At 38.7% G+C, this 26,887-nt stretch overlaps 1 protein-coding gene across 5 annotated transcripts in view; it reads left to right on the plus strand.

Moving 5' to 3' along the window:
- The window catches only part of LOC113675256 (uncharacterized), a 29,194-nt gene extending 9,477 nt beyond the window's left edge, over positions 1-19,717 (plus strand). Inside the window, exons 16-48 of one of the 5 annotated variants that reach the window (XM_089209241.1) lie at positions 99-243; positions 520-544; positions 862-889; positions 1,096-1,120; positions 1,226-1,414; positions 1,587-1,652; positions 2,098-2,193; positions 2,847-2,927; positions 3,153-3,262; positions 3,587-3,719; positions 4,142-4,250; positions 4,686-4,795; positions 5,416-5,505; positions 6,143-6,216; positions 6,365-6,504; positions 6,850-6,899; positions 7,951-7,987; positions 8,088-8,137; positions 8,391-8,444; positions 9,169-9,278; positions 10,412-10,612; positions 10,750-11,854; positions 13,458-13,591; positions 14,396-14,461; positions 14,848-14,944; positions 15,716-15,822; positions 15,940-16,024; positions 16,285-16,401; positions 16,649-16,678; positions 16,739-17,199; positions 17,669-17,786; positions 18,523-18,741; positions 18,912-19,717. In XM_089209241.1, the coding sequence (XP_089065367.1) occupies positions 99-243; positions 520-544; positions 862-889; positions 1,096-1,120; positions 1,226-1,414; positions 1,587-1,652; positions 2,098-2,193; positions 2,847-2,927; positions 3,153-3,262; positions 3,587-3,719; positions 4,142-4,250; positions 4,686-4,795; positions 5,416-5,505; positions 6,143-6,216; positions 6,365-6,504; positions 6,850-6,899; positions 7,951-7,987; positions 8,088-8,137; positions 8,391-8,444; positions 9,169-9,278; positions 10,412-10,612; positions 10,750-11,854; positions 13,458-13,591; positions 14,396-14,461; positions 14,848-14,944; positions 15,716-15,822; positions 15,940-16,024; positions 16,285-16,401; positions 16,649-16,678; positions 16,739-17,199; positions 17,669-17,786; positions 18,523-18,741; positions 18,912-19,004 (4,555 nt within the window). In that variant the 3' untranslated portion in view covers positions 19,005-19,717. Of the gene's footprint in view, positions 1-98; positions 244-519; positions 545-861; positions 890-1,095; positions 1,121-1,225; positions 1,415-1,586; positions 1,653-2,097; positions 2,194-2,846; positions 2,928-3,152; positions 3,263-3,586; positions 3,720-4,141; positions 4,251-4,685; positions 4,796-5,415; positions 5,506-6,142; positions 6,217-6,364; positions 6,505-6,849; positions 6,900-7,950; positions 7,988-8,087; positions 8,138-8,390; positions 8,445-9,168; positions 9,279-10,411; positions 10,613-10,749; positions 11,855-13,457; positions 13,592-14,395; positions 14,462-14,847; positions 14,945-15,715; positions 15,823-15,939; positions 16,025-16,284; positions 16,402-16,648; positions 17,200-17,668; positions 17,787-18,522; positions 18,742-18,911 lie in introns of all 5 variants that reach the window. The other 4 variants (XM_089209245.1, XM_089209239.1, XM_089209240.1 and 1 more) reach the window with 4 other exon arrangements.
- The last annotated feature ends 7,170 nt before the right edge of the window (positions 19,718-26,887 follow it).

A 26,887-nucleotide genomic window follows, 5' to 3' on the forward strand; every position in this document is an offset into this window, starting at 1 on the left:
TGAAAAAAAATAAACAATTTACTCACTCTCTTCTGAATACCTTGGTTCAGTAAGGGTTCAAGGAAACTGTCTAAATTTGGAATTTGTTTACTTGTTAGTGAGCCAGAGGACCTTCCAGCTTTGGTAGATCCAGAGTCCAGTGACACAAGCAGAGATAACTCTGATGACGAGGGGGTACCTGACTTGGTGGATCTGGAAAGTTCAGAAGATAGTGATGTTTCTGATAATAATGATAAAACAGAGGTAAAAACTTGCTTGAAGGTGTTATTATTTATGCTTATATTCCATTCTTGGCTACAACATCTTTCTTTTATAGTGATAGAGTTGGAAACATAGTTAAGTACTGTAGTGTAAGGGAGGTTGCAAATTTAAGATCTTATTACTACATCATGCAGTTCATTGGCCTGTATTTTATATATGATATTCTTTTCAGTACAGGTATTATAGTTAAATTTTTATTATCACTTCATATTGTCCTTTCTTACTTCATGGGATGTTTGCTTCCTTTTCGGTTTGTAGGATCCTCACACAGAAACCTCTGATGGTAAGCCTACTGTTACCTTCCATGACCATATTTATTTAACCTTTTCACTCCCAAGATCTCATTAGTAATTCTCCTTACTGTCTGCTTTACAATTCTTATGATGTTAGTTCAGGGAATTTGGAATTGGATTAACTAATAACCAACTTATTGATATTTTTCTTTATTCTCATTGCTTGAGAGTGAGATTTGAAGGATTAATTTGAATTTTGTGATTGAGACACATTGCAGTTATTTTATTTGATATGTGATCAATATTATTTGATTTCTTCTCGGAACACTTGGTAAAGAGATTTTTTCTTTGTTTCTTCATTATCTAGGATATGAATCAAATGAATCTGCAACCAAGTGAGTAAATATATCATCAAATGTTGTTTGTTAACTTTTTTGCTTTTTTGTATTTTCTTTTTTTGAGAGAGACTGACCAACTAACTGTGTGGCCAATGGTCTGACTGATTCAGTGAAGATTGATGCTTATAGTTGACTGGTGATTTTACAATAAATGAATTAACTGAGCTCTTTTTTCCAACTTATTTTCAAATGTTGATTTGCAGGAAAAAGAGTGCTGTATCAGCAAAGGTAAAAAAAACTACAAGAAAATGCATGCATGTATCTTTACAATCCTTCCTTTAATTCTGTTGTTTTTTGGTTGCTACTTATTTTATCAAATGTTTTTCTCTTAAGTCCAAGAAACGTCACCCAAGTGAGAAGATCAAACAAATTATCAGAGGAGCGCTTCAAGAAAAAGCTAAGACAGAGGAAAAACCTAAAACAGAGGAAAAACCTAAGAAAGAAGAAAGACAGAAGAAGCCTGTAGAGCCCACAGTCAAAAAAGAAGCTACAAAGCCAGTAAAGCAGAATAAAAAGGTCATGGTATGAATTCTATTCCATAAATTTGTACATTTGTACCAGTAGTTTTTAACTTGATATTTGTCAGCTTTTCTTATTTCACTTTGGTTTAGTCATTGTGTCGAAACAGTATTGATGTTAGCTTAAAATTACTTGTCTTCAGGCAAGGAAAGTTAATCATATTTATCTCTTACAGGGGTCACAAGGAGATCAGAGTGGGAATAATCCAAAGTTAAGAGAATTTACCTCCCACCTCAAACAAGTAAGTGTGCAAAGTGAAGTCCTTTGAATAGATCTGTCAATCACTCTTTTAACTTTAAGATGGGATAATGTTGCTCATTTTGTGTGACCCAAAACTCTTGACAGTGAATTAAAAGTGATATCAAAAAAGAAAATCACTGAAACATGGCATTAAAAAGCAAAATCAGAGGGTACAGTATTTGTGTTTGAATAAGGGTTTGTTTGTTTATTTTGCTATGAATTATAGGGGAAAGTTCTGCTCATGGTGGAGTTATCTGTAGCTCTGTAATAGTCCATCTTAGTGTGAAAGCTAAAGTGTTGGGGTTCAATTCTTTAAGAGGGACTTGGATGTTTCTTTTCTGCACCCATGATTAAAGCAAGTAACTTCTTTATTCAAGTGATAAAATTTAGCAAACGCTGGCCACAGAGTTGTTTATAAATTTCTTAATTTAATTTGTTCTTTATAGGGAAGTAAAGCTATGACAGAAAAGAAAAACGACATTGCTGTTTGTAAATATGGAGAGGCTGTTGCACTTTTAAAAGAGAATGGTAATCAATACCAGGTAAGTACTTTTGGTAATGATAATGATAATAACCAAATGAAGTTTATTGTACAAATGAACCTCTTTGCTCATAGTGACCTGTCTCTGACCACACTGTGTGTTGGACTATTTTACATTTTGCTTGGTAAATAGTATAATTATAATCAGGGTAGCCTGCCAAGCTCCCTGAAGTGGAGACCCTGACAGGCTGAGCATCTAGTGATTAGAAAGTGTAAATGTAGCACTGGATAGGAGTCTGTAAGCAGAGAAATTATCCACTATGGTCATTAAATACTTAAATCTACTTGTTTAACCTTTTGGGGGTATGTTGCCAATGGGTATAGACCAAGCTAGCCATGAATTATTTTGGAATTAAACATTTAAAGTATGGAGAGACATCTACTTATTTATGGTTGGAAAATAATGAACAAGTCTGGATTGTTTATATTGAGTAGTAATAAACAGACTTACAGTAATACTTAAAATCTTAAATTATTCCTTTGCACTCACCAGTTGCCTGAAATTATTAAAATGAAAAGTTATTTTGCTCCTGTCGTGGCTGAAAAACAGAAGTTTGCATAAAGACAAGCAGCTATAAAAAGCTCTGTGTTTGTACACTGATGATGATGTGAGAGTTTTCATGCTTACTTACTGGAACCTTTTCCCCCCATCAGATCTATGAAATGAAGGAGATAGATTTTGTTATATTACTGTATAGTTTTGGAGCAGCCCTCTTGGAAGTTGGTGGCCAGGAGGTAGATGATTGTTTCTAATTTTGTAAAATCACATCTTGCAATTTTTGTTTAAATGTAGATAGCTTCAGGCTATAATAGTCTATTGAAAAGCAGTAATTTCTAATGTGTTTCTAGGTTCATTAATTTTTGTGGCATGCTTTAATGTCATTTATTTTAGAATACGACCATCATGTAAAATTTGTATCTTTATGTAAATTTATTTTGATTTGGCTTTTCTTTTTTCAGGAACTACTGGCAGCCAAGAAACATTTTGAGATTATTGTAGTAGAACATAAAACTGTAGTCTTTCCTTTAGCATATTTAGGAACAGGAAGGGTGTTTTATAAACAGAACAGGTATGAAATGGTATTTCAAAATCATTTGAGTATTCTTGATGCTATTTTAATACAATGTGTGGCAGCTTATAATTGAGTTTGGTCTTGTCTGAAAATACCCTCAACATCTTAAATGAGAGATAAGCTTCAGAAACTGCACAATTTTTGTCTCCCACTTCAGAAAATATCTGCGAAATTATGACACTGACCTCTTGTTACCCAAACAGAACTCTTCAATTTTAATGCATCGTATAAATAGCCTAAATTTAATGCCTTTCTAACCTGTCTTGAGTTGTCCTCATTCAGTGCAAAAAATCAAAACCTGCTTATATGTATTTGCCTTAGGTTCACAGAAGCCTTAGATCATTTAGAAGAAGGCCTTGGGTTAGTAAACAAATTGGGTGATGAGAAGTTAGCTTCTTATAGATGGCCTGGGTCTCAAGTCATTATTGACGACACTAAACCTGGAAAGTTATTGGTAATAATATTTTCTTATTTTAGTGTAATTTTTTTTGTTCCCATTCAAGGCATATTCATTCCTGTTTTAGAAAACTTAGTTAGGAGTTTTACTTACAGCATTATATTGTTGTTTTTTTTATTTCTTTTTCTTTTGATGCTGTGAAATGCAGTAAAATATTTGCTGTTTGCAAATTTTCCGTACTCATCTGCCAAAAAAATCCCCTTTCAATAGTTCAGGAGTTTTTTCTTGATCAAATGGATTGTGAATCACCTAACCAAAGAGACATAGACTCGGCTGATATGTGGTAACTCCAATTTTACAGTAGGGAAAACTTCCTTGACTTCAGCTCTTCAATTAATGGTAGCTGTCTTTTGAAAAGTAACAATACCTCAGAATAATACTGTGGTTGTATGTTTCTCAGTCTTTCTCTCTCGTTTCAGAGTGCTATTCAGACGTTAATTAGAATTTGTCGTCATCCACCGCGACCTGATGTTATTTGCAGATATCCTGATTGTCCAAATAAAACACAGATTTACCTTACTGATCCTGGTAGGTGTGCTTTTGATCTGATGAGCAATTCTCCCTTTTAAATACTATGACGAATTAGTTATGAGAATTTGTAGTTATATCAAAAAAAGGAAGGTTGTTTGTTCTCATAACGTGTTTTGTACTGGATACAAGAAGTGACCATCCTGTTTCAGGGGCTCAATTCATGAGCCCCTGAGTGAAAGTGGAGTGAAAGTTTGTGGGCAGGGAAAAAGAAAGGAAGGAGGCTCACTCTGGTGCCACTATGGCACTACTTTTATAACCTGAGTGCATGGAATGGGCTAAAAAGATATGAACAGATGTTAGTCTCTTCTGGAAGGTTCAGAATAAAGTTTATACTTCTTCTGTATATGTCCTTTCCAGAAGATTAATTGATTTTGTTTAATTTAAGAGTACCTGGTTTCCTGTCATAATCTGTCTATTGTTTCTCAACTTCAGACTACAAAGGATACATACGACTAATCTGTCATGAAAACTGTAAAGTAGATTTCCATCCAGGATGTTGGAAAAAGCAAAAGAGCTCCGAAGATGGAAAAACTGGCGACAAGGCAAGAATAAAAATGTCGAAAGTAATGCCATGCAGAATTTTTACTGTAGTTGAGCTCCTGAAGAAAGGTAGAATTTCACACAAATCAGTTGAACACTGAAAGAGAGTACAAAGAAAAAAAATTAATGAAAGAGTGGTTCCGGACAGAATAATTGAAGAAGTCTGTCTTTTTTTCGCTAAGCTGCAACAAGTGTTTGATTGCTGGTCAAGAGCTTGCTCATGAAGCTAAATTAAGTAAATTGCTTTGGCCAGGGAGAAGGGAAGTCAGATATTTTTTACAAGGTTGGCCAAAACAGTTATTGGTAACTTTTGAAGCAACAAAGGATGATGACCAGACTTAAAGTCTTTGTTTTTGTTAAGAATGGATAAGAAATAGAACAAATCATATGTGGGGGCTCTTTGTCTTCTTCTATGTAAGGTTGAATCAGAATTTCTATGTGGTTTGTTTTCGACGAAAGAAAAAAAAAAAAAAGGAAGAACACTAGCTAAGAGAAACGCATAGAGTAATGACGAGAACTATCAACAGCCTCAATGCAAGGTACAGGAATGGGAGCTAAGTGCCATTGTAAGTGTACCACCCTTGCTGCCATGTTAACTACGTTTCTTTTTCTGTTTATCCAGGACTTTCTTGATGACATCTGCATGACTCCTGACTGTGAAGGCTCTGTAATTAATGTCCAGATCTATGATATGGAAGGTCTTAAAACTGAGGTGGGCTGTCATAAGTGTGATAATGAACTTAACCTAAATTGGCACTATTAGTTGATGAGACAGATACAGTTGAACCTCTCTCTACAAACGGTTTTTTCTGTTCTGTTTTCACTGGGTAATACCTTTATTAGAGATGTGTTTATGCAATGCATATGTAAGTGAGTGTAAGATCTTATTTATTCTTAGTTCACGGGTTTATTACGAAGCAACATATTGACCAGCTCCCAGTTGGCTCGTAAGATCAGTTGGTAGAGCACTGTACCACCGGTATCGCAGAGGTCATGGGTTCAAATCCTGTACTGGCCTGAATTTTTTTTCAGACTTTCTTTTTTCACCACTGCCTAACTATTGTCCATTACGGCGAAGATTGCTTCCAAATTAGTTTCTTAAAACGCAGTTCACATTTATGATTTTCACATGTTTACTTTCATGTAAGATCTTAAGTAGTCTTCTGGGCTTTGGCGGATAAGAAGGCATTTTTTGCATTAAACTCAATGTTCAAGTGCGTGGGTTTGGTAGATGTTCAAGGGAAGACTGACATTTTGCATTGAAATTTATATTTTTCGTTGGCCCAGCACGACACATGCAGGAATGCTTGGAGATATTGTTATCATTTATGAATGTTTCGTTTGTTTAGTTTAAGCATGAGAAGCCAGCCACAAAACAGGAGAGCAAACCAAAACAATCAAAGCAAAATAAACTTAAAGCAAAGTAAGTTGTTGGTTTTGGTTCATTGATGATGCCTCTCACCATTTTTTAGAAATTTGTAAATTGAATTGTAATTTAATCTTCCATCAATTGATGCTGATCATTCTTGGAACTTGCAGGTTCATGTAATAATCATTTGTTCGTTTATTAGTGTTGCTGGTGCTAAACAAAAGAAAAAAAAGGATAAAGATGACATCAAGATAGAGGACTTTGCGACACCTGAAACATCGCCTAGTGACATTGGTGAAGAAAAGATGGTCCATAACCCCCCACCCCCTCCTCCCTTACCAGGTCAGTTTACACCGTTGTTCTCTACAGCTGTTTCTTTGAAATTTAGAATAATGGACAATTATGCATGTCTCACTCGAGTTAAACCTTATTCCTCCAAAGATGGCAAACAAACTTGATCAAAAAGATCAAATATATGACTTTCATATATTCTTAATATATTCTTAACCGTTTAAACTTGATCCTGTCGTGTCTCAATAAGATTTCTTTATGTGAGGCTCGTTAGTCGTACATGAGATGAAATATGTGAGGCGTTACATTTTATTCATTTCTGGCAGTTTTATGTCAATTCCTTGTAGTAATGGTTTAATGACGAGCTCATACTTCCTTGTGCTAATTTTGTTGTAGGACAAAAAGAAGGGAAACCGATGAAGGGAGACCACAATCAGCTGGAAAAGGCAAGAGACATTTCTTGCTATTTTAGACAGATAATCAAATTTCCAGCGTAGCTGGGGGTTGTGCTTGCTTAAAAGCATTGAGCGGCAAAGCTCCGTTTTTTTGTTCGCGCCACGTCCTCAATACTCATCACCAAAGAAATTGTCACCCATGCAGGCCGAAACAGAAGAAAAAGAAATTACCCAAGGAAGCTAGGCACAGTGTTGTTAATAACAACTTAGACTCATATGGAGCGTACTTTGTTATTGCTGGCTTGACATATGAGGGGAATGTTTGTCTTTCTATGCCAAGTGGTGTGTCACGATAGATGCATTTTCCGCAACCCTTTCCACCCCAACATAAGAAATTGCTTGGTATTGGCTGAGTTCCTTTTTTGCGTTTTTATGGATCGAGACGAAGTCGAGGTCTATTAAAACGCTAAAAAAGGCATATATCCAGCCATATTAACCGAACAAGCTTGATCAGTGAAGGATTTATTAGATAGCGAAAAGATTACGCTCTAATAAGAATCAAGAATGACTTGTTTATTTTGAGAGCCGGGAAAGAAATCCAACAGTATTTGCAGCTCATTAAACCCACGAAGGTCGTTTATGTTTTCTTTGTTTTGACTGTCTTCTGTCGCTTTTTGCGACCTCATCGCCGACATTGTCCAAAAGTTAAGAACTCTGTAAGTCCGCTCCATGCGCTTGCGTGGGCGCAAAGCGGGCAATCCTGAGCGGGCAAAATGGGTCTATCTTGCTTGCTTGGGTAGCCTATCAGAACACAGGATCTGCTTCATATTGCCCACGGGCGCTTCCAGCTATATATTGAGGTCTGTTATGCATTGGCAGAAGGAAAAGATTAATTATCTGGTTATGAGCTATGAGATGATTGTTAACTCAACACGAACATAACAATAACCCGACCTAAGGTTTGGATTATTTAACGGTAATATATAATAAACGTCAATAATAATAGTATTGTTGTTAATAAATCTTGCTTAAATTTGTATTACTTCAAGCTGTTTAAAAATCCGAAATTATTACAATGGTTACTCTATTATCTGTTCACTAGAGTGGTCAGGACTCTTCTGATGCCAGCATTGCAACAGGTTGGTGATAGGAGTTTTTGTGTACAATTTTATCCCATCACATCTTTTACGTAGTAAGAGTAGATTAGAAGGCTGATACGGAGTAAAATATATCTTGCAGGCGATGGAGTGTTTATCTTAAAGAAAGAGGAAGATGAAGACTCAGTCAAGGTAGGGAAAGTAGTAAGGTGCTGTTACCTCTGTTTACAACATCGCCTCTTCTTAGCGCCGAGCAAATAGGCCATTCCCGAATTACCTTTGGCCTCTTTTTCAAAACGAGACCTGGTGCTCAACCGTTCGTTTGACAATAAGTTTAATTTGCACATGACTGAAAACTTATAATCACATGACAGGAAGAGCGCTAGGACTCATTATGGAAATGGGCAATTGTTCATGTTAACTGTCGGTTGTTTTCTGTTCAAAGGGAGTTGGTGTAAAAGGAGTAAACAAGGTTAAAACCAAAAAGAAAAAACTTAAGGTAAGTAGACTTTGTTGTACTTAATGGTACCAAAATTAGCCCTGGATACAAAAGACTCTGCTTTGATTCCTGCTCATGGGTGCCGATAGCATATAGGTTTCCCTCATGGTCCTTCGTGTTAATTCTTCCCATAACTGGCCATCCTAATTCAGATTCTATTAGTTTGTTGAAAGTAATCTTGTATGGCGTAGTATTTTCTTTCCTTCCTTTTGGAATTCGGATTGGAATGGAAAGCTCTTGCCAACCTCTCAACGAATTGAGTACAAAATGAAATCCAATCGTGACTTGTTCACTCGTGTTTTACCCCGCTTCAGGCAGTTCTCCTGTTTTAGCTTTGAGTTAGAATTAGTTCCTTCTGATATTTTTCTTTGTTTTGATTGGCCTCAGTGATTAATTTTGTTGTGGTTCTTCAACTGTCGTTCGAAATGCGGTCTGCTAACTTTGCCTTAACGAACTATTGTCATCATAAAAATATCCTTCAACCAAAAGTGATGACTCAAATCTCATATTTCGCGAGGTAATTTATTAAATAATTTGATGTGAAATGTTTGGGGTGGAAAAGATATTAATGAAACAATCCAAAATCGTACCGATTAAAAACAAAACCGCCTTGAGACTGCGGTTACATTACCCTAGAGACTCGCCTCACAGGAATGCAATTTATAAACACCAAACCTGACGTTAGAGGCAAAACATGGGGTAATGGTTTCTTTTCCTCGTGTAGAATACGCAGACGCTGGATGAATTTCTCAAAGATCACGGTGGAGTGCAAACACTCAGACCACCTTATGGTGAAGATTACGAAGACCTGGGTGAAATCCCGCATCCTAAATGGTAACCGTGGCTACTCAACGTAAAAAGTGAAAAATTGTTGCCTTCAGAGTGCAAGGTGTCATTACAGCAATGACAAACCTAGCTAATCAATATGACTGACTTACTAACGGCTGATTTCATAATTAAACACTGTCCGACTCTCTGACTGACCCAATGACTAAAGAGAGTAAGTTTCTAACTGAAGAAACTGTGGCGCTGCGCCGGTGGGGGGTTTTAGAAGAGAATTTGGTTTTGACAATTGAGTTGATATAATTTGGCCACCATGAATAGTTTCTAAATAGAGGAGTTGCGGATTGTGTGTAGTTTGAATAACTCACTAACTGATTAGTACTGACTTACTGACGGACCGTCCTACCTACTTACGTACTGACGAGTTTCCTGAAAACTTACCGACTGAAACACCAATCAAAGGACTGTTTAACAACTTGGTAAGTACTTAAAGAAAACCGCGACGGTGACGGCAACCGGTTAGCGAAGCAAAATATTTGATGAACGGACAATCACTTCACACGTACGTTTGTACTTTTCCTGGTCGTGTTATACAATACTACAACGTGAAAACGCTAACTTTGCCGAGTCGGAGAAAAGGAAACCAGACGACACATAAGTTACATTTGTTCGAACTATTCCCTGCATTCTCTTGTTATGCTGAAGGGAACATCTGGCGCCGTAGGGGATAACAAATAAATCGAACTACACGTAAAATTATTTGGAGAAACGAAAGTTCGTTCTTTTAGCTATGTTTTCCAAGGCGTCGCCGATGTGAACTCTGTAACTCCTGATTGTCTATCTGTCTGTCCGTTAACTGGTCCGTCTGTGTGAGAGTATGAGAGGTAAAAGCACGTATGATGGAAACAGTTGTTCAAAGGCCGACTAGCGCTAATCCAGGGTTAAATTTTAATCCAGGTTTCTATATTTCTCTGTTCAAGAGCCGTTTTGGAATAATTTTACCCATTATTTTTAGAACATTCAATTATCAAATTGTACTAAAAAAGAAATAAACTGAACTTGTTCTTCAAGCTTTCAGATCTGAAATCAAATTTCACCCTAACCCAAGGTTATCTTAACCCAGCTTTGAACGACCCGGCCATGGAGTGAAAGGTAAATTGTAATTTTTTATTCTCCCTTCATAGTAAATTTGACGTGGTTACTCAACCACCAGGCTGGAGTCAGCAGGAGGTGGAAGCACCGTTTGCTATTCCACCTCATTTACAAGATAGCGCAGCTGAGCTTGAGGCAAGTTACAAGATGGAAGTGGCATCAGACATCATCTCAACGTCTTTACCACCTCCGCCATCCATTAGTTTGGAAGCAGTCACGGAATATGTTAGCTCGTAAGTTCTTCCTCGTCAAATTTTTATCTTTGATGCCGCTTAGTTTCCATTAGTTCAACTAAAAGGAGCCTTTGTTTCGGCTGGCTTCAAACATACTTTTGAAGAAACTTAGCATCTGTTTTTCTTTCTCCTTGCAGAATGTTACATGAGATTTTACGAGTCCAAGGAGGTCTGGAGCTCGCTGACCCGAGCATCATGCAGCCTTTGAGCATGCTACCGGATGATTACCAAGATATCATTTCCAGTGCTGGAGGACTAAAAGCTATCTTAGAACAATCTGGAAAATTTTTATTTGACGGTAACAGGGTTATGCTACCTGAGGACAAGGAATTTGAAGACTTGGTAAAAACTCTTAAACCTGCGAGTAGTAACAATCCATTCTTGGACAGAACGAATAGTGGATTCAAAACCAATATTAAACAGGAAAAAGGTACTCAGGACAACAATAAATCAAATTCTGTTGATGTTCTTTTTACTACGGCTGGTAAAGCGCACGACGGAGGCGTAGATTCGTCTTCCTCGATGTCGTCATCTCCAGTGCTTAATCCGAATGGTACAGAATATGTTTCTTCGTCACAAACGGATTTGTTATCAGCTAGCTCGTCGAAAACATCTATTGGCAGTGATTCTACGTTAAAAAGTGACGATGATGAACAAACGATCGACAGAAACGACACTCTTGTTGAAAATCCTGAACAAAATAATTCGAATGGTGAAACTCTAGTTGATAGCGTTTCAGAAGGTGATCTCACCGTCACCAAATCCACCAATGAAACGCAAGGCGAAAACTACCAAGATTTTGCTAGTGATACGACTTCTTTGAAAGCCGAGCATTTGTCTTTAAATGATAATAATGTTGCGGACTCAAGCTACGATGATAGTCGAGTTAATACCTCTGTTGAAACAGTTGAAAAGGAGGTATCTTCACTTGTAGCGAGCGAGGACAACAACCCTTCACAAAGTAATCAAAAACTTAACGCTAGTGTTTCCACCACTGAACCGGCGATAGTTAGCAAAACCAAAGCTGTGCAAACGCAACCGAATGTGAAAAGTAAAGGTGTAGGCACAGATCCAATCCCTGAACCTTTTAAGGCAGAATATCAAAGGGTCGCGGCAGAAAAAGACGCTTTACAAGCGAGGCTACAAGAAAACGTCGACAGGCATAACGCCTTACTCAATAAGAACTCTGCGGAAGTGGAGAAAGTAAAGAAGAAGCTCGCTGATGCTCTGCAAGAGAAAGAGGTGATTATAAATCAATGTGTTCCCAAGGGTATTTTGAAGGTAATCCGCGGAACTCGCACTGCCCACAACTACTCGCTTTTCCTTTCCACTTTTGCGTTTGATGTATTGTGGAACCTAATCACAACCTAATTTCTGTGAGGTGGAAGGCGAGCGGACTGAGAAGGAGCTGCTTTTTGTGCACTCTGACTTGAGCGAATCAGCAGCCTGCAATCAAGTCTTTATTATAGCGCTGCAGGACGCGCGTTTCTTCACCCGCTGGAAGATTTGTGATGAGTCAAGGAGAGGTTTCCTGGGGGTCTGGTACTAATCAGTGCCAGGCCCCTTGCAGACGCGTGGCTCAAGGCCTCCTACTTTCCCGCAGGCGGGAAGAATGAGGACCTGTTCGCAATCAAGTGAATCGGCTGTAGTGCGATGGTTTCAGAATTAAGAACCAAAAGCTACGTACAAAATCTTTACCCATCTTAAGAGGAAACAACTCTTACCTCCTGGTTGCCTTTCGCGCTTTAAAAAAAAGGGCTCTGCTCAAGCTCGTCATGACTCGCATAAATTTCGCTCGGGTGCCTCTCCGCCGTGTAGTTTCAATGAGTACTAGCGAGCTCAAACTCTTTACACCCTAACATAATTATGCACACTCTCCACACTTTTCTATATACGCTTTTGAAGGTACTGACATGCAGAACTTGTTTAACAACCCAGAGTTTCTTTAGTTGCTCATCTCATCATCCTTTATTCTCGGAACCTCTGATGTTCAATTTAGGGGTGATACAAATAAGATACTAGACACCCTTAGGGGTCAAAAGGTTAAGGGTAAGGTGACGAATTGCAGGGGGTGGGGGGAGGAGGGCCTACTTTCGCGAACGCGCATACCAAACTAAAAGCTCAGACAGGGCTCAGATCATGAAAGGACCTCTAATTGATTGTAGGTCTTTTGGAGTGGTAGGAAAACCTGAGGACATATCGTTTTATAAAAATTATCAAACTGCTGCTCTTTTCAAAACCTTTCGGTAGGTAGGATGCTGTTGAGATCGCTGATTCTAGCACTATGTTACATATGAACTTTATGTATTGTACTCACCACGAGCAGCTTGTAGCCTAGTGGTGGAGCATTCGATAGGTCCTGGTTCCCAGTTATTAGTGACCGAACTTTAGAATTGGTGGAAAGGAATAGTTCTGGTCGAAAATTTAGCATCGATCGAACTCTTGGCTCGACTCGATATTTCGCCGTTTTCTCGGATCCAGTCGTCGAGTAGAAGGAGGGTAGGAACACGGGCTCATTTCTCGAACAGCGGTTGGTAGTCGAGCCTGTCGGAAGAAATGACTGCGTGGAAATTGTAGATGTGAACAGGCGTTTTTATGAGTTTTGGGTGAGCATTTATCCCCAACTAAAATAATCCCTTTTTAAATTGTTATTTTAAATTAACATTTTCCGGGCTGAAACAAGAACTGGATTTACGAGACGTTGCAAAATTACCAATTGAGAGATCGTTATGTTGGGGGGCTGGTATGAAATTCTTGTCTAGTCTGATTTTGATTGGATTTTACTTTTTTGGTACCCTTTTTGAGAAAGGTTTTATTCGATAAATATTTGCGTGTCTTGTTGTAGAAATACTCAAAAGATGTTCAAGAAGTAAAGAAGGAGAACCAGGAGGAAATACGTAAACTACGCCAACAGTGCGAAGACAAAGACGATAAGATCAAAACCTTGAACCATAAACTGGTACAAGAAGCACAGGACAAGTGAGTTCATTTGAACCGTTTGATTCATATGAAACTTTTTCTTAGGATTTCAAGGCTTCTATTTCGTTGTCAATGAGAAGTTGCTCCATCGCTTTTATTTGGAGTCTTTTATTCGCTCTCTGTTTTACTAGCATTTTTCCTCGGCTAAGTAGGCGCAATTTCCAAACTGCATTTTGCAGAATAATACTCAAAAGGGATCCTCTCACCTTGCAGTCTGCAAACGTAGGTTTTGGCGTTGCTTACCACTAGTTTCTCGGCCGTTTGGGAGTCGAAGCATCATACCGTAGTGCGCAAGGTCATCGTTTTGCGGCTGCCGTTGGGGAGCTGAATATCGCTATTTTAAGTTAGTGGTTGTTTAGGGTGCGAACCGGCCTTCCTTTTTCGCGTTACATGACGCATCCTTGCCTCCGCCCGACTGAAAATTTGAGACGAGTCGGGGAGAGATTTGCTGGGAGTCTGGCACTAATAATTTTCAATGCTCTCGCCGTTTCGCATTGCTTAAGGCCTCATCATTTCCCGCGAGCGAAGAAACGCTCTCATAGGCTAGAGGTTGTCCATTTGTCCGTATTGTCATTCGGGGATGTGTCCTTTCTGAGAAGGAACAAGCAACGCTCTAAGGAAGTTCTAGCGCTCGAAACTGGTAGCTTTTCAAATCTCGTCCCGCGATTCATCTATCTCGATGAACTTTAAGGAAATATTCACTAAGCTTACCTTTCCACCGACTGACGCTGCACGGGGGCCTCTTATATATTTGCGCCAAACGGTTCTGAAAATGTGATTTGATTGTTGTTTTTTTTCCGTCAGAACCAACGTGATTACCAGTGTTAAAAAAGAGCTGTCAACTGTTAAAGGGCAGTACACATCAGAGAAGTAAGTCTGCCTCAATAATACCGCCAGTATATAAAGGGACGCAAGCCTCCTATTTTGTTTTGCGTTGGAGAGAATTTCGTTATGAATTGATAGCCACTGAAATCACCGAGGTTAGTATCGGCACGTGTCCGTCAGCTCGGGGCGTTTTGTTCTGAGTTTGAATCAGAAGAACCTTTCTTCCTGGAGGAAATTTCTGCTTATGATTCTGAGTGACGCGGTGACTGTATGGAAAAAGAAAGAAGACGAAATTTTTAAATTGTTTTCTCAGAAGCGCAAAGTAAATTAGGGATTGATCATTGAATTATTTGAAGAGGCGATAAGGTTGGCTTTCTTAATAGGAAATCATACGCAAATTTTGATACTCTTCCTTTTTTCCCCTCCGTCAGGGATTCCTGGAACAAAGAACGCTCTGAGAAGGACGAGTTGTTAAAAAGTACTAAAGCTCAAAATCTACAACAACAGGCTAGGGCTCAGGATGCAGAGGTAATCTTTTTTCTTTTTTCGTTTTCTGTAGGGCATGAAAATGTTGAGGAAAAGCTGGTTACCAGTACTCTATCGCCGCCTAAAAGACCTCTTACCGCTGTCTGTTGAGCCTGCGAGCAGGCACTCGTGTTTGGTTTTCGCCTTACATTCACTTTCCGAACACAGCAAAAAAAGTTATGGAAACCCCGGCTTAGGGAGTTATGCTGACCCTTTACACCCTTACATTGGTATTCATATTCTCCACACTGTTCACTTATCATTCCTCTGGTACAGACAAGGAGAATTTGTTTGACAATCAGGAGCTTCCTCAAAATTGGTGATCATTTCCTCTATTCCCATGACCTTTACACCTGATTCAAGGTTGAGACTGTGAGGAGAAATTACAAGTCAGTCTCTCTTAGGGGTTAGAGGGTTCAGAAGGTTGGTCCGTGAAGCCATTCTCTATGTGTTGGAACAATTTTCAATTGAGTGTCGAAAATAATCCAGGACAGCTCTGGTTTTCCTTTAGTTCTTTATATGATTGGTCCAGAAAACTCGCGCCACTTTCTCAACCAATCAATTTCAAAACTAAAAGCAATCGCGACTCGGTCACTCGCGTTTTCCCGCCCTTCATGCAGTTTGCTAATTTTTACTTCGATTTCTCATTGGCTCCTCGTGATATTTTCCAAGTTCTGATTGACTGTTGTGAGTAGTTTGGTTCTGGTTTTACGACACTTAATCGAAAAGAGCTCTAATGGGCTATAATGTCAACTGATATATTTCTCTTGGCAGATCAAACTGCTTGAACTTCGCCGTGACGTTGGTTTGAGGTTTCTGGAGAGAGCGTTCCAAGAATCGCATATAACCATCAATAATTTGATACAAGCTGTGAACGCAAGGTTAGATTTGTCTGATTTCGATGAGTACATTGATAAAAACTATGAGGCTTTATTTGAATGTCTTATCCTAAGTATTTTTCCTTTATAGCATTGATATAAATCTGTTTGTTTTGTCAGAATTACTGGTCCTAAAGTAGAGGAAGTCGTCACTGCGTGGAAGAATTACGCTTCTGAATGCCATCAGAGAGTCGTGCAATGCAAGGTACTTGTTGTGAACATTTTAGGCGTCCTCGGACATACAGAGGTAAACAGTCGGGCGAAAGAAGGGTGAAACAGCGAATTGCGATTAACGCGAAAGTTAACTTGGCGAGAGAAAGGAGCTACCTCGCTAGTCAAGTAAGATTTCGCGTCCAGCCGAAACTGCCGTTAAACAGGTTATCAATATGCCAGCAACGTGCTATCAGACTTAAGATAGTTTGTTTTTCACTACTCTTATTCTAACTAAAGGGTGATCTCTTGCAGACGACATTCAATGAGCAAATTGATCTGCTAAAAAATGGCAGAACTTTGTCCAGTTTACCTCAGCTGAACATCCCCGGACCGCCACCATATCCAGGCATTCCAGTTCTACAGTCTCTGGTAAGCAAAATTCCATCTGCTCACGGCTCCTGGCCTTGTCATAAGACTCTTTTAATCTTTTGACTTTCACAAGTGATCGACAGGCAGTTTGTCCTTTTAACCTCAATACTATGTCAAGTAGACATGAAATTTATCAACTCAAATAATTCCGCGGTGTGAAACCAAATTTTCGGGGCTGTGTTGCAGTGAGGAAATGTATGACAGTCAATAAGGAAAGTTAACAAACTGATCCTATCTTCTCTTTAAGGTACCCGGACAACAACAAAACCAAACGCAGGCCCAGCCGCAGGCCCAGCCGCAGGCCCAGCCGCAGGCCCAGCCGCAGGCCCAGCCGCAGGCCCAGCCGCAGGCCCAGCCGCAGGCCCAGCCGCAGGCCCAGCCGCAGGCTCAGCCCCAGACCCAGCCCCAGGCCCAGCCCCAGGTACAGGTACAGGCCCAGCCCCAGGCTCAACTCCAACTGCAGCCCCAGGTTCAACCCCAACTGCAGCCCCAGCCCCCACTGCAACAACACCTTCAACCGCAACTTCAACCTCAATACCAGCCCTCTCCGGAAAGTAACATTTTAACACCTGAACCCCCCGTTCCGACCAGCTCTTCTAGTGCTAATACGGGGGGTCCTTTAGCTGTGGCTCCACTTCCAGTTGTTGCTGCTGTTCCAGTTGGTGCAGAACAGCCTCTGGTTGCTGGTAATCTTTCAGTAGGTGGTGCAATGGCAGTCGTACAAGACAAGGCGCGACCATCAAACAGCTTTGAAAAGATTATGCTGCGTCTGTCGACCATGTATCCAAACTTTACCAGGTGGGTAAAATCATCCTGGTGAAACAATTTACCATCGTCGATTTACCATCGAAAATGATGGCCTCTTGTATGAGCTCGGTAAACGGAGCTATACTTTCAGACATGTCTAGCTCAGAGACTTTTCCAGAATAGTAAACGTTTTTGATGTTCATTTGCCCCCCTCCCAGTTCCAATGTTATTAATTGCCAATGTGTCCGTTCCACCTTGCGGACCCAGTAAGAGTACTTTTAGCTTTATTGCCCCAACAGATTTGTCCATAACTGGTGCCGGGTGTTGTCAGAATTAAGCTTTCTTTTGTGATTTCGATGTCGTTTTCAACATGCGTTTCACGTTCTTTCGCAGTCAGTCGCAGTTTTTCTCATAACTAGGCACCGACGTTGAAGTTTCTTCATTGATACATTTCAGTTAAGAAATTTTACATCAGTTTTTTTTTTTCTGATTAAGGATTGTTTTAATGTGTTCCTCACAGGTTGGAATTGACCGGCTTTATCAAAGAGGTACGGTCTAACAAACATGGCTCACTTACTGGATTGTCACTAGAGGACATCGTCGCTAGTGTCTCAGAGCTGGTTGAACAGAAAAAGAAGGTATTTTAAAACAAACTTTGAAAGTTTTTTCGTTTTAGAGGAGTCATTCAGTTTGCGATTGGCGGTCGAAAATTTCCCACCATTGCACTGGTTTTGCTTGAAGTTGACTGTGTTCAGCGATTCTGTAAGAAGTATCACTAAAAACACTCAACCAATCAGTTGCAAAACTCGACCCAAACTCAGTCACTTGCGCTTGGCGCTAGAGAGATCCTTCCGCTTTTGGGTTTGGTTACCTTTGTTTACGTTGAATACTCATTGGCTGCTTGTATTGTTAATCCTCGTTCTGATTGGTTGTTGTGGTTACAGCTTACTTAGGGTTTGGTTTTGCGACACGTGATCGAAAGACGCTGTGGCAAGTCGGAGACTTGTTAAAACTGAGCGATGGGAAATGGTTCCATTCTACTATACTTCACGTTTACTTTTTAATTTGAAATATAACAATGGCATCTTGAAGATTTTGAGTTTTCTTTTCCATTTCAACGTTGTTTTTTTCTTAAGGAATAAACCACAGTAACTTTTTTAAGAGTTTTCACATGTTATGGAAATCGTTCCAAAGCGTAGAATTTACATTTCATATTTTCGGTTTAGATCGTCATTAGATTTTTTTCCCATGAAAACTGGTGAAAAGATGTATTTGTATGGGGAAAAAATACCTTGGTAAAACTGTCCCTTTATTTTTTTGGGGAAACTTTAAGTCTCGCAACCCGCAACTTCTTCTTGTGCCCTCCCTCCTCAGGCTGGTTTGTTACGCACGACCCCTGTGCCTCATGCTAAGCAACCTCAAGCACAGAAGACCCAACAAATCCAGATCTCTAAGCTGGCCTTAACAGAGGCGGCCAAGATGGCGATCGCCACAGGGAGCTATGAGGAAGACCCGTGTGTCATCTGTCACGAAGACATGAACGCGTCCATTGATATAGTAACGTTAGAGTGTGGTCACAGATATCATTCACCGGTAAGCTCGATTTCTCTTTGCGGGTATTATTTTCCGTACTATTTTAGTTGTGGATATATAACCATGAATGATGATTTTTTTTTCTGTACCACGGTTCTTATGCATTCCAGAGTGAAAGTCTAAACTCAGTTAGTAGCCTTAAACTAATTTCACGTGTTTTCATGTTCCAGTGTATCCGAAAGTGGTTGCTGGGGGAACAGAGCACGTGTCCAACTTGCCGTGTTCATGCTCTTCTTCCAGATGAATTCCCTCGTCTCAGGTGAACACTTGAAAGTATGGGGAAAGCGGGCACACGTTCAGCGCGTGGTGGTCACGCTCGTCTCGGACATCAGTACTTCGTGTTCACGTGTACGTCACGTACTTGATAAATAGATATATGGCAATGTGAAATGCCACTGTATTAGAGGGGCACTCTGTAAACTGCGGAAGCGGATGAGGAGTTATCATCAGTCTGTCTCACTTGGTCTACAAGGAGAACGACAAGCTAACGCTTTTAAGATAGTTTTCTTGGATGGCTTGTTATACTTGAGTGGAATTTAAACACTCATTTCATCGTCAAACCTACATGAGTGTAACGTTGGAGCCCGGCTACTTATATTTTTGCCTTTCCGGAATGTTATCAACTTGAGGCAGATTAAAGAAAACTAGATCTGCGTTGTTAAGCTAAGTTACAGTTGAAGTGAGTTTTAATTAGAAATAATTTTAATTAAAAACCGTAGCTACTTCTACTTATTGGGCCTTCTTTGCCGAGTTGCCATATGTACAGATGTATTGGGATTAGCATACTAAACGTTCCCTTATTCACGGACACTAAAGTTTCTCTATTATGCCACGAGATTTCCAGCCTTATTGCCAAATTAACTTTGAAACATTAGCGTGAACTATTTGTGCTTACCATAAATAAGAACAACGTGTTAATTACTTTTTTAGGAAACATTTTAAATTTCTAGTGAAAACAATAAAGTTGGAAACAGTTTGTTTGGGTTTCAATGGACTAACGTCGCCGCATGTCGCAAATTTACCGCTTAAGAACAAATGACAACAGCGAAAAATTGAATGAGACAAGAAGTCGGTTGATGGAAAGGTTAGCTTGGTTACGAAAGGAGATTATAGTCATTATGGACTGATTATGATCGCTCTCTCTCTCAAAGTGTTTGGCGCCTTGACTTCTTCTGAAACTAATTACTTGCAAACTTGCTTTCTTAAGCACACAGTATAGCCTTGGACAAGAAATGATTCTTGGGTACGGGGATAGGTACTCTGTCATCTCGTAACTCAGTTTCCCCGGTAATAACTTGGAAGGGCCTCCTAGGTTATTCAATCATTTGTTGTAATTATTATACTTCAAGCAAGAACGCACATTCAGACCAATCGCTTAAAAGTTCTCGAGGGTTTTGATCGAGACCTTTATTTTGTTTGCATTTATTGATATCGTAAACAAACACTGCATGAAGACTGAAAACAACTAGGAAACCAAATGTAATAAAGGCAACTCTGACATTTCGTACAGACATTTGAAGGCAGAGTTTTCTCGACTATTGGCCCCTGAAGGATAGCAAACACCATTTACAAGTCTCCGTTTTCGATTTACTCATTTCAAACGCAGCGCGGGTGCTTAGTTTTTGCCCTCCTGTCTTTTATGATATAGGTGTTCCCTTCTTCCCCCACCCCCTCCCTGTTCATGGAAACCTACGCCCTGTGGCTCAACTTGTGATGGACTTTTTATTAGTTTTTTCGTCAAAGAGCTGTTGTTAATGATCGGAGTGTGGGCTTTGTATTTTCGCATGTCACGGGTCACCTTCTATTGCTTGTTCTCCGAGTTTCCCTCATGATGCATGTGTTTTTGATTCTCGTTTGTTTCTGGCTTTTCTACGGCTGGAGGATCATCGAGAAGAAGACAAACAATTTTGCTGAAATTCTTTTCTTTGCGATAAACATGCTAGATTCCTTGCTTTTTCTGCACTACACTTCTGTTGTGGTTCTTTGGATTCGCCAAACAGACCCTTCGTTTTTGTGTGAATATGTTCGATCAAACAAAAAAGTTACAAATGAAAGCTTTTTAGGACAATCACAAATTGCACTCAGAAAATATAAGGAGAACAGCAGAATCCTAAATGCAGGCGATTTAAAACAACAAGGAACATTTGATAGCTTAATCCGTCAGTGATGAGGGATTTAAATTTTCGAGAGCTTTAAGGGTCCACCTCCATATTTTGAGAAAGCTAAAAGAGACCTTTTCGCAATGAAGACAGTTGGGTCCAGCTTCCTTGTTTTGTAGTTTCTCATCAGCAGAAACACGATGGATACACCTTCTTAGAATACCTTTTCAACTTGCTGATCCGTAGAAATATACTGACAATGAGCTAGAGAATTTAAACTGGGAAGAAAAATGTAGATTAATCCAAAGTGATCCTGTGACTTGTGCCAGACATTTTGACCATCAAATTAACCAATTTCTCACAAAGTTTCTTAAGTGATGCTGCACCTCTAAGGGACTTGTCAGAAATTAGCAGGGGGGGAGGGGGGGTGGAAACAGAGGGGGGGTGGAAACAGAGGGGGGGTCACAACTTTTTGAGTCTCAGAAAAGGGAGGGGTCATGAAAAATGGGCAGTTAAAAGGGGGAGGGTCATGCAAATATATGCCCGTGCTCATGTAGAGGTTCACCCACAGAAGAAAAAGGAAGTTCTTTATTTGGCAAAAAAAAGAGAAAAATACAACGGTTTACGGAACGTTATGGATATAAACTGTGAAGTACTATAGCAAGAATTTAACAAACATGTACTTTTCATTTATAACAATGCTATATAGTCTTATTGAAATTATGAATAATGTTGTTATTAATAATGTTAGTAGAGTTCTGGCTATCCTATTCATCACTGTCTTCAGCATCACCATCAATGCTGCTGTGAGAATCTTGATCATCATCATTTATCTCATCAGCATTGATATACAATCAATCAAATGTATGTATGTAGCATGACAAAGAACAGATTAGAAATATATTTTGAGTTTTCATAATACTGACGCACCCTAGTGTATTGCAAGAACTAGATTTTATCATTTATACAAGAGGGGGAGGGTCATGATATTTTAGGCCAAGCTCAAGGGGAGGGTTAGCAAATTTCACTCCCATTGCAGGGATGGGTCACCTAATTTCCGAACCCAAATTTAAAATTCCCACCCCCCCTCCCCCCCTGCTAATTTCTGACAGGTCCCTAAAGAAGATTTCTGACTGGTTTTACAGAGTTAAAAACCAATAAATAGGTTTACTTCATATTCATATGTTGAGAATGCACCACAGTTTTCTAAAGACAGTGATGCCGATAATGTAATTAATAATGGTAATTGAATTGAGTGGAGTGCAATTTGGACCGAAATCATAAGCGTGATTTCAAAATCGAAAGAGTGCGCAGCGCAAGTTCGATTTAAAATCACAAGTATGATGTCAGACCAAAATTGCACGACACGAGGTTCAATTACCACTTTATTACATCCATTTTGAAATCGCCCAAATACAGGACTTGGTCAATTCAAATATTTTATTGATGCAGTACTGAGCCGGGCTGAAATTAAATTCATCAATTTTTTGGGGGGAAAAATAAGAGCTTTGGAAACAAAATTTGCAAAATTTGCCACAAGATACTCTTTGTCTTTCATTTTCTTGCAATTTGATCGGTTACTTTAAACAAGCCTTGAAATCTGATTGGTTGTTTTGTTTTTAGTGTAACCTCCTCATTGGCTGGGAAAAAGATGCGATTTAAAGCAAAAAAAAGTGCGATTTGTGAATAAATCGCATCAGTTAGAGCCAATCAGATTACAGCGACCACCAATGATTTCAAAATGGGTGTAATAAATTGTAGAAACCAACAGACAACCATGAACTACTTCAACCAGTCAACAGACAAGTACACAGAAATTCTCATACTTGTCGGAAGAATACAAAAAGTGAATGTCGATTCAATTATCCACAATCTCCCATGAAACAGACAGAAATTCTGTATCCGCTAGATACTGATATACCTCAAATGCAATGCAAATGCAATACCTCACAGAGATGCATGGAAATCAATCCAAAAGCATCTAAATGATATGAGGGAAGCTGAAGATATTTCCTTTGATCAGTTGCCGTTTAAGCTCAATCTCACAGAAGAAAACTATTTAATGCCTATAAGCTCAACTCTTAATGCACCTACTGTGTTTTTTAAAAGACATCCGAATGAACCGAGGATAGACAATTAGAATTCTGCTTGTCTTAGTGCATGGAGAGCAAATATTGACATTCAGTTTGTCTTAGATGTTTATGCATGTGTTGTGTATTTAGTGAATTATATATCAAAGGCTTAAAAAGTAATGAGCGAACTTTACAACCGGCTTGTACGGAAGCAAAGGAAGGGAATTCAAGTATAAAACAGCAAGTCAGAGACATTGGAAGTAAATTTTGAATAATGTTGAAATAAGTGCATAAGAAGCTTTGTTTAATGTTCTACAACTTCCTATTAATATTAAATGAATTGCAAGATTATGAATATCGACATATGGTTCAAATTTTGAATAAAGAAGAAAAGAAATTCTTTAATCATGTACTACATCTAATAAAAACATCTGAGCCATTCTACTGTTTTTTTGAGTGGAGGGGCTAGGTGGGTAAATTACACCTCACAAAAGGACTCTTTCAAGCAGCCTTAAAGTATTTATAATGCTAGAGCTAGTGTCAACTTTAGTGACATTAAGGTCTTAATGTTAACACCTACTAGTAAAGCAGCATACAATGTACAATGGCAATAGGACCGAGCGGAGTTCAATTCAGTCTGTAACGAGTGATTAACAAAATCGGACGACCGCAAAGCGGGAGTCCGATTTGTTCATCACAAGTATGATTATCGACAGAATTGGACGACATGAAATCCTGTTACCAATGAATCATAACCATTTCAATTTCCGAAAAAACAAATACAACCAGAGCAAATATCTCCAGTGGAGACAATGTCTTTAGTTAAATATTCCTTGTCTTTCTTTGGATAAGTGGTTGTTGCTATGGTTATTGTGATCAATTCTGTGATTGGTGGATTTAGCTGAGTGGACCTAGTATAATTGGCTGCTTCAACTGTCTGATTACAGGTGTCCGATTACGGCTAACTGTCCGATTACACTGTTCGAGTACAACTGTACAGAATAATTAGTGAAAAATGAAGCAGCTGATGCACCAATCACATTTGAGGAAATTGTAATGGTTATGATTGTAAAGGTAACACAATACATAGTGCACTTGCAACACCTACATGTCAGTCATTGAGAAACTTAATATCAAACGTCTTGATTCAAGTAGACTGAACACATTAACAAGTCAGCTTGTTCGAATTAAATTGATATTCATAGATGAAATATTAATAGTTGGCAACACATGTTTAATCAACAATAGACTAAAGGGCATTAAAGGTAGTTCACTACCTTTTGGGGGTGTTAGTATTATTGCTATTGGTGATCTATTCCAACTCCAACCAGTCATAGATGGTTATATTATTAGAGATATGGACAACTTTGACCATAGTATTCTTGCTCCAAATTTGTGGCAAGAACATTTCAACATGTTTGAACTACATGAAATAATAAAACAAAAAGAGAGCTTTGACTTTGCTGAGATGTTGAATAGGTTAGGAGAAGGAAAACATACTACAGAAGATATTATAGAATTCAAAGAAAGAATGATAGAACCTAACAGTTGCAGCCATAACTATTCACAGATCAAAAGGTGAGAAGAGCAATTTCTCATATACACTATGTAGGGTTGTGTAGAGTGACAACTATAGAGGGCCTACGCATAACAAATCTTTGTGAACACAAAATCGCTGTTAACTCTGATGTAGAGAAAGAAATGGAACGTTAAAGGGATGATGCAAAATTAGATTTGTATATAAGTCCTGTTTACAATGCTGATCAAATACCATTAAAACTCTGTTACTTAAACAAAAAATCTTTACATAGACATATTGAAGATGTATGTAAAGACTTAAATTATTCTAATACTGATGTCAATATTTTCTCAGACAGGGTTCGGTCATTCAAACAAGGATATTATGTATAGAATTGATGGTTATGGTTTATTTAGAAATGATGCTATACCATTGGCTAATAATGTCAGACCATTTGGAGTAATGACAGGTTATAGTCGTACTGATTATTATCCTGGATAACCATACTCTTGCAAATGTAATGGAGTTGAAATAACTGCTATCGGGCTGATGACTGCCCCACGTCTTTACATTATTGGAATATATCTCTCACCTAGAATACCAGTATCTTAGTTACGTCAAGCATTGTCTGATCTCCTAACTCGCCAGTCTTCACCACTCAATATATTTATTGGTGCCTTTGAATGAATCAACACGAGAAGAATGTCTTCATTTAGTCTCTTCATAAGAGACCATAGGTACATCCAATTAGTATCATGTTGCACCACTGATAACAAGACTTGCAAAGACCATGTTTACTCTTATATACCAGTATCACATATTAAAGTTCATATACTTGAAACGCATTTCACTAATCACAAATCAATCTGTGCACTTGTTGATTGTTTTAATGTAACGGTTTAGTTTAGAAAGTTTCTCATAATTTCTTGTTATTTTACAATCAGTAATCACATTATCTTCTTCTGAACCAGACATCGTTGAATGAACTTATACATGTTGGTGCTTGTTTGCAGAAACATATGGGACTCTAAATCAAAGACATTTGTTTTAGCCTTAGGCTGTGAACAACTTGTGTGAAAAGGTACTTAGTGATTAAAATCATGATCAGAAAGGAATTATTTGTGCCTCAAAAGACAAGTTTCATTTGCCATAGCCAGTTATTTGTTTCCTGATCTCAACAATGACAGCATTGTTTAAAAGGGATTCGAATCTAATAGAGGATGAATACTTTTTATTAATTATCAGATCCCTTCACAATGGATCAGGAGCCTTCAAATTCAAAGTAAGTCACTTTTATACCACCACTTAACTATATGTCATGACTATAAATTTATAATTTAATTAAAATGATATCCTTGTTAAGTAATCTAAATTATTAAATCTTCAATTCTGAGTAAAAACAAGGCTCAAAATGCAACAATGAAATTAATCGAGTTCCTTCTTTGACAGGTAAGGAAAAACTCATTGAAGATGACAAATGTTTCCCTTTCAATAAATTTGTTTCCTTTCTTTCGCTCTTCCTTTTTTTTCTTTTTAAATTGATTGATTTTTGTTATAAAATGTGCATTACAACTGAATAGTAGAGATATCAAATGATAAATGCTACCTTTTGATAATGTTTTGCTTTGCGCTCACAATTTTAGTTCTTGAAGGCCATATTCACAAGCTGAGCCCTGTAAAGACGACCAAGTTTTCAACAACCAACTATCTTGATTGTCGTGTCCAAACCAATCAAAACTAGACCCTGTGAGCAGGTTAACTGGGATACCTGGATGGTACTGGATCCGTGGAATCCAGTGTAGTGATACTACGCGTGTCGGACTAGTATACTGAAATAGTGAGCTCAAGTCTGGCCAAGGGCATACACCTGTCTCAAAACATAGGCATGCTATGCATGCAAGAGTTATTTTTTGTAGGGTGGGTGGATTACTTGAAACATTGTAAGTGGTCTACATTCTTACAAAAGGAAAGAAGATTATTTACGCGGGAAAGAATGAAAATGTCGAATTACCTCACACACAGGTATTTTGTGGTAGATTATGTGTGTTGTGCGAATAAATGTAACCAAAAATGAACTGTATTGGTGCCACGGATACCTGTTAGTACAAAATGTAGACAGCAGACTGCAGACCGGATACAAAATATAGACTGCAGAGTGGGTACAAAATGCAGACTGAGAATCTGAAGAGTTTTTACGTCTTGTATATAATAACATGTCATCTTACAGCTTACCGAGCGTCACGCAATCGCTTTTCCGCGATCAGCCTTCACGATTATTTGCACTATTGTGGAAAATTCCTGGCCCATTTCTTGATGAAAATCGATCGTAATATAATTTCAAGCCTTCAACAAAGTTGGTTGGTGTGATGTCTGTACAGATTTTACCAATGTAATAAAAGTAGATGACGTGAATAATAGTGATGGTAAAGCAAGCTTAAAACGGCAACAATCGCCAG

Source organism: Pocillopora damicornis, chromosome 6 (assembly GCF_964200805.1).
Source record: "Pocillopora damicornis chromosome 6, jaPocDami1.2, whole genome shotgun sequence".
Classification (NCBI taxonomy): Eukaryota; Metazoa; Cnidaria; class Anthozoa; order Scleractinia; family Pocilloporidae; genus Pocillopora; species Pocillopora damicornis.